Source organism: Nicrophorus vespilloides, unplaced genomic scaffold, assembly GCF_001412225.1.
Source record: "Nicrophorus vespilloides isolate i.1.1-1 unplaced genomic scaffold, Nicve_v1.0, whole genome shotgun sequence".
Taxonomy (NCBI): Eukaryota; Metazoa; Arthropoda; class Insecta; order Coleoptera; family Silphidae; genus Nicrophorus; species Nicrophorus vespilloides.
The window spans coordinates 259,280-266,868 of NW_017099680.1; the positions used below are offsets into that span (position 1 = coordinate 259,280).

Below are 7,589 nucleotides of genomic sequence, written 5' to 3' on the forward strand. Positions count from 1 at the left end.
ATTGGCACCCTTCATTTTTAGTAGTATTTTTATGGTTATATATATTAAAACGAGCATATTAGTACTTTCATTTTGGTAGTGCTAATTGGCAAATATTAAAATATTTTTGCTATATATAGACTTTTCTGTGTTTAAAGTTCATTTGTAGTTGTATGTCTTTAATTAAAAGTTATATTATTTAAATAATTATATATTTGAAAATTAAACACTGATGTGATTATTTCGGGAATAAATCGCGTAAATTGTATATTCTATTTATTTATAATAGTTCACTCAAATCAGTCTAATAGTAAAGAATGCAATTCCAAGAAGAATTGCAGATAAGGACACAGTGGACGCATCATTGCATAAATCTCCTTTACAGAAGCACATCAGAACTGGACGGTATTGCCATTTGGTTTGTCCGCAGCGATCCTCGCTGTCCGAAGGTCCTCGTTGCAGGCATATCCTTTGTGTAGCCACACCATACTCTGCAAATGTTGAATTTAATATGATTCGATCTGTCAAAATCGTTCTTCGTCTATCATTACCTTCTTTCAACGCATTTTCAGTCTCCACGATTTTCCCACACCAACCGGAAGCGCAAGGGATCGTATCTACGCCCTTTTCTTCGTCCGCCTGTGTAGCATTCAACGTGAACGGATCCTTGCAACTTCCATTCTCACCTCTCGATCTACACACGTAACATCTCTTTAGGCCTCCTAAAAAGAGCACTCGATCGTCATGCAGCACGAAAATTCAACTAATTATCGATAAATACCTTCGATGTTTATAGGGAAAATAGTAAATATCACAAACACTATGGCGATAATTCCAACTTTAAGTTCCATTTTGTTTAGATACGGATCGCAAATGGGACTTAGCAGAATGTAACCTTCTGTCGACCATTACTTTCTCTTGGCCACTTACGCAGCGTCACCGGCCGCGATTACAAATGCAAGACGTCGAAGAAGTGGGGAACATCAACTTTGGAGGAAAATAAAAAACCAATGACTAAGACCTGTTTCAAAATAAATGTTGCGATGGTGTACAGCTTATGAAATTTATTTGAACTACGCGCGAACTGACTAATACTTGACATTCTTGTTACTCCTTTCATCTAATAGCTCCACCGTTTCCGATGTCTTCACAACATTTGTGTTTTCAGGAGGCGCATCATATGGGCTTTCCTCATCGTCCTCGTCCAACAATTTGTTCTCGCGCTTCAGATCCTCACGAAGTTGTTGATAACTTTTGAATCTCCTTCTGCGCGTCCACGTTACAATCAAACCAGCGCAATAACACGAGAGTGTTAAAGATAATACAAATGCCAAATACATCATATGTCTAACAAATGCTAAATATACAATGAAAGAAGTAGTTACATTTCATGAATATACCTTGCGTCAACAGTTTTGCTTTTGACACTACGAACACCCGAACTTGTTGCATTCTGACTTCATCGACGTAACACGTATAATTTCCTTCCTCATCTTTAGTTACTCCATACAAATATAGAGTATTAAAAGTATCTACAGTCACTTTAGGCTCAACGTTTGAGGGTTCGACACTTTCCCCAGCTTTTATCGTATGTCCATTAATTTTCCAAGTTACCTGATTCTCCAACGTAGAGCTTCAAAATTACATTAAAAAAATACATCTTGAATGACTTAATACACTAAATAAGTTACTCAGGACAAATTAGAGTAAGATGTGCATCTTCTGCTAGCACGAATGTTTTCTTGTATTTAAATCCAGACTTCTTGGTAGATTTCCAACCTTTATAAACTCCCTCGGCATCTAGGTTTAATAAATAAGCAAGTAAAGTTAATAAAGAATGTTTGATTACAAACCAGGATTGCAAAGTCCATCGCATTTCTCGACTTCGATGAAGTCAGGGACAACGCTAGTGCCGTTATAAATTCCTGGAACTAAATACTTTAAAGCCATCGACCTGCACGAAACATGTGTAGCCCTTAGCAGCAATTTCTCATGGTAATTTTTACCAACGATTTTTATATTCTGCAATTTGATTAATTAATTTCTTATATAAGTAAGCAACAGGTATTTAATTTTACCCCAACTTGACTGACTTTTAATTTGCAGTGTCCTTTTTTCGAGCGCTCTCCTTGACCTTTCGGCTTACCGCATATTTCGCAAGGACCTGCCTCATCCCACTCAGTGACCATCTCTAATGAAATTCTCAAAGTTAATCGCAAATAGTCATACTCTTTAGTCGTAGAACGCGTTAATAAACGATTGATCGGTTCAAATGTTTCTTCTTGGTACTTCGTCCACAGAGATAATGATCCGATTTCAGGTTTTACTGTATTAAAACCAATTACTAAAATATCATTATATCAGTCAATACTTTATAGCATTTTTATTGTTTACCATCAATGTAAAAGTTATATTTGTTTTCCACTTCGTCTCCATCTAAACCTCTACAAAAATATTCACCAGCATCGTGTTCCGTTAAGTTCGTTATTATAAGGGTGTGATCCGGTGTTACTCTGATTCTGTTCAACGTCATGTTATTTTCCATTCCCAACTTGACTTCATGTTTAATGCTGCTGTTTTTCATGTCCAGTTTGTACCAAATTTTTGGATGGTCGTCGTCATTTTCGTTGCTGCAATTAAAATTTCATTACTTTACAAATACAATTAAATTTTGCATCATTTAAAATACATTATATATCTGATTTTTATAATTTTCTTTTAATTCAAATACAAAGTATTTGTTATTATTAGATATTATTGTTTTATTCAATACAATATATATATACAGTGGAACCTCGTATAAAGAGAAAAATGATTCGCTTAACGAGCGAGTGACGATGAGATGAGAAGTCATCATTTTTAAAACTTATACACATATTATGAATATGTTTCAGTGTACGAGTAAATATCCGAAAGTTTTGAAACAAATTAAACTCGTTAAGCGAGGTTCCACTGTATCTGAATATGTGATCCACATTCATTTATTATTTACTTGGTTATAAGTATAAAAATCAATGTAATATTATCATACCCTCGAAGCGAATTATGCGGGACAAACAAAGAGTTACATGAAACTCAATTGACAAATATGAATCATCAGGAAAAATATGAACAAAATTGTTGAAATTTGTTAATAATTTATTTGGTAAATACTCAAATATTGTGAAATCTATAATAAGCTGAATAAGCTTATAGTTGATATTATAATATTAGAAAACCAGAAAGAAATAAACAATTTCCACTTCTAATTATAGTGCATAGAAATATATTGTTTTCTATATTTTGTACTATGTACTATATTATTGTTACTACATTCTTTTCAGAGATACATAAGTTCATATTATAACAAAACAATGTGTAATAAAGGATATTTTAAGACGAATTATATGAAAATGCTGGCTATTCACAATTGAATCATGATTCCATAAATAATTCCAAGTCATATTTCTCTATATTTTTTTTTTACAATTTGAATATTTAAATTTTATTTTTAATGAAACTGCATAAAACTAATGTAAATCTTTTATTAATACAAAACACATACCAAAAGTGACATTGTAATAAAACTTTTTCTTGTTCATATGCTTCAACAATGTTGTACAAATCATCCTTATCATTCGACACTAATCTGTTTCTTTCTCTGCAGAAACTTTCGCTCTCAGTGGTTATCTCAGTATCATCATCGGATGAAGTGAATTTTAAGAAAATTAGCAATATTAGTAATGGATAAATCATTTTTATCAATATTTATATGAATTATCCATAACAACGGGTACAATTCAATGTTGCTGAAACAAATTTGATAATAATTATTTCCATGTTTATCGCTTAGTGTCTAAAATTGCTCGCTTTCATTACGTAATAATATTTATTATTTTTTAGCTTTGCAATATTTGCGTTTTTGTTCCTTTTACATAGTTTACTTTGAACAACGCTACATGATAGTATGCAGCTAATTTCAGGTTGGTATTTTGTTATTGGAATTATTTTTAATTACAGTTGTTAATTTGTTGATAAGTGATGTTTATATGAATTTGCATAAGCAAAGTGACGAGACGGAAGCAAAAGCGTAATGGTTTTCTATTTATTTTGCTGATTAGTTTATTTGTTTGGTACGACATGAAGTTGGCAACCAACAGACTATACACAACAACTCCCAGAATCCCCCGCATTTAACGTCAATATGGCGGACGAACTTGAAAGTGAGTTTACGCTTGTTTTAAATAGCATTAATCAATTTTCAATATTAATCATCTAAGTATTATTTTTTTGCATGAACGTCTTCAGTGCTTTGTGCGTAGTTAGTGTGTATTGTTGTTCCATTTTCGCAAAGATATTAATACGTGTGCATATCACGACCACAGTTCAAATTCAAATGAAAATGGAACCCAATACAAAAATTCAAATATTGCCCAAGCTATTGTTTAACCTCTAAATCATTTATTTTTAAGGCGAATCTGCAGTTGCTTTGCTGGAATTCAAGAACGGCAGAAAAATGAGTGACGACAATATGAAAGAGGAGATTTTATCGGATGACGAGGATATGGACGTTGATGAAGAATTGGAGTTGGGACCAGCAGCCCTGGGACTCCAAAGAGTTGGCACCCCCATCAACAAGCCAACACCAACACAGCCCACCCAGGTACTCAATGCTAGAGGTATGCCAGCTCGGATAAGGAAGAAGAACAAATTGTTTTATGATGATGAGCTAGTTAATATTCCACATCATCGAGTGCCCTCTGCTAAGAAGCAGAAGCATAGTCCCACCAAGAAATACCATAAATCGCCTTATAAACTCAGAAGGGAAGTTAAATCGTATGACCTTCGTGAAAGGAAACATGAAAAGTCACCACGTCCAACTTCACCAACACCATTGCATTCACCAGATAGGAAAATTGGTCAGAAGATTGGTCTGCGACTTAGAAATCTGTTGAAACTTCCTAAGGCCCACAAATGGGTTTGCTATGAATGGTTCTATAGTAACATAGATCGCTGTTTATTCAGTGGTGATAATGATTTCACAATATGCTTGAAGGAATCTTTCCCGGAACTGAAAACAAGGGAACTGTCTAGAATTGAGTGGACTAAAATAAGAAGAATGATGGGCAGACCTAGAAGATGTTCACAGGCTTTTTTCAATCAAGAGAGACTGGATTTGGAGAAGAAAAGGAATAAGATAAGAGCACTCCAGCAGAGGAAAGTAACTGACACCTCTACATTTCAAGATCTTCCACCAGAGATTCCAATGCAGTTAGTGATTGGTACCAAAGTAACAGCTAGATTAAGAAAACCGCAGGATGGCCTTTTTACTGGTAGCATAGACGCTGTTGATACTTCCAACAACACTTATCGGATAACATTCGAGCGAGCGGGATTGGGTACGCATTCGGTGCCAGATTACGAAGTGCTTTCAAATGAACCTCCAGAAACGATGCCACTAAATCAGAACAAGGTGAGGAGAAATGGAAATACGACAACGTTGAAGAGCCCGATGAAGTTGAAGAAAGATCCCTTGTTATCTGGTTTGATTTTGAACAAACCACAATTACCAGGCGTAGTTACCTCGAGAGGATATCCAGTTAAATTACTACAGCATATGGTGTATGTGAAAAAGATCTTGGCAACGAAACGCGTTAAAATTAAATTGCTTCAGAACATGAACTCCGAGGCGGAAAACTACAATACCTTCAATAAGGATATCCCGGAAGATTTCGAACGTAGATATGCCGGAATTCTGATTGAATTAGAGCAACTCAATACGGATTTGCAATATTATTTGAAAGAAATGCAAGATCAGTGTCAGGAAATTGCACCGGAACATAGTCTTAGTTCCATTGTAGCTCCAGATCAATTGCGGGAGAAATGTCGAGAAGAGGCAGCAGAGATCGTTATGAGAAACAATTCTGCGATGTCCGACAGACCAGTTGCGAACGAGAAGATATTAGATTTGGTGACGGATCTTACTGGGCTAATGATTCAGGTGAAATGCCTCTCAGACTCCGATCAAGATCCTTACAAATTGCAGGTAATCGAAGGAACTATGGAGGACATCAAGCGGAAATTATCCGCTTCCAATCAAACTGTATTTCAGACGAACGTCGAAATCCATATGAAGCATATAGAAATAGGTCTGGGACAAGTGTCCAAAGCCATTAAGTGATTATTATTTACATTATTTGTATATTTCTGTTCAAGGGAGTTCACTTTCGAGTACAAATATTTTAAGAAACGAAATCGGTAAAAACAACAAAAAAAAAAACGCAGTTTATGTAAATATTTATCAGTTTTATGGCTTTGGAAGCTGCTGCATCTTTTAACTTCGCGGGCTGACCAAAGAATATTTCGACTGTAGATCGTAGAATATTTGATAATCAAAAGCGAGCAAGTTTCTTTCATTAAACCTAACAAATAAATTAAGTTATTTCCGATCTTTGCGTTGTAGCATTGTTCGGAAATGAATTTTGCTAATAATTAAATAGCAAACAATATGCGCCTTACTTTTTTAACCTATTTAATTATTAGCGAATTTAAAAATATTTAGTTATGATTGTCATTGAATTGATATATTTTGGTCAGCCCCAAATGACTATGTACATATATAAATAATAAAAAAAATCTTTATATTATATCATAATTGTTAATAGCGACCCGTAAGTGGTGCAATAATCATGTAATTTTTATAAACTGGATTAGATAGTTAAGTTTTTTTTGGTGTTAAAATACTTTTTTTTGTATACTACAATATCTACGAGGATTTGTATAACACTTTATTGTACACTTTATGTTATTTACATTGTATACAGTGGCAAGTTTAATAAAAATTTAATTATTTAATAAAATATCAACCAGTTTTGTTTTTATTTACATATTAAATGAAACAAGTACTTAGGTATCATTTGATTTTTCAATAAGAATAGAAACGAGTTGCTTGAAATTCTTCAAATACTTATGAAACATGTAGTTATGGAGTTACTGTTCTGAACTCAACTCGGTTTTTATCATCTAATCTAGTTGATGACCAGTATGAATAAGTTTTATTTAACAACTAAATATATTACTAATATTTCATTATTTCCAATATAAATTTGCTTTTATTGCTGACAGCGCTCCTCTCGGAACGCGTCATAACTATCACAATATATTTATACCTGAATGTGAATTTATATTTTTATTTTTTTCAAAGTACGTTTGAATACAAAAATAGAAATAATATTATTACAAAATATTTTGCTATTTTAAAGCATTTATAAATCCTCCAAATTCATGCTAAATGAAACACTTTTGCCATTTCTTGAAGCATTAAGTAAATTGAAAACAAGATGCAATTTATAGCAGTTTTGGAAAGACAGTTTTATATGAGATGTCCTCCTAATAATAAAATTTGTAATTTTTATTTTATATAAATGTGTATATGTACATAGAAGAACATTTCAGGTTGTCTAATAAAAATAAAATAGTTATAAGAAAACTTGAAAAAAATGTATATTAAAAAAATATTTTATAATAAATAAACGCATATATTGCTTAACAAAATATATGCTCACATGATATGTTAATGTAAAAAAAAATAGAATAATTATTAAAAAAATATATTTAGTAATGCTGCGTTA

The 7,589-nt window shown here is 33.1% G+C and overlaps 3 protein-coding genes across 3 annotated transcripts; 1 reads left to right on the plus strand and 2 right to left on the minus strand.

Annotated features, from left to right (window-relative positions):
* Positions 1-228: 228 nt before the first annotated feature.
* On the minus strand, positions 229-951 carry LOC108565170. Its single transcript, XM_017924485.1, has 3 exons — positions 761-951; positions 531-701; positions 229-470 (listed from the first exon to the last, which is right to left on the minus strand). Exons 1-3 carry the CDS (start codon positions 828-830, stop codon positions 274-276), a joined length of 438 nt encoding a protein of 145 aa, XP_017779974.1. The 5' UTR covers positions 831-951; the 3' UTR covers positions 229-273.
* A 116-nt stretch (positions 952-1,067) lies between these two features.
* LOC108565141 lies at positions 1,068-3,714 on the minus strand. The gene is made up of 7 exons (XM_017924429.1): positions 3,524-3,714; positions 2,374-2,609; positions 2,058-2,323; positions 1,833-2,001; positions 1,671-1,779; positions 1,380-1,612; positions 1,068-1,336 (listed from the first exon to the last, which is right to left on the minus strand). The coding sequence occupies exons 1-7, from the start codon at positions 3,712-3,714 to the stop codon at positions 1,068-1,070; spliced, it is 1,473 nt and encodes a 490-aa protein (XP_017779918.1).
* A 436-nt stretch (positions 3,715-4,150) lies between these two features.
* Positions 4,151-6,774, plus strand: LOC108565182 (protein lin-9 homolog). Its single transcript, XM_017924499.1, has 2 exons — positions 4,151-4,181; positions 4,431-6,774. The coding sequence occupies exons 1-2, from the start codon at positions 4,163-4,165 to the stop codon at positions 6,137-6,139; spliced, it is 1,728 nt and encodes a 575-aa protein (XP_017779988.1). The 5' UTR covers positions 4,151-4,162; the 3' UTR covers positions 6,140-6,774.
* Positions 6,775-7,589: the final 815 nt, after the last annotated feature.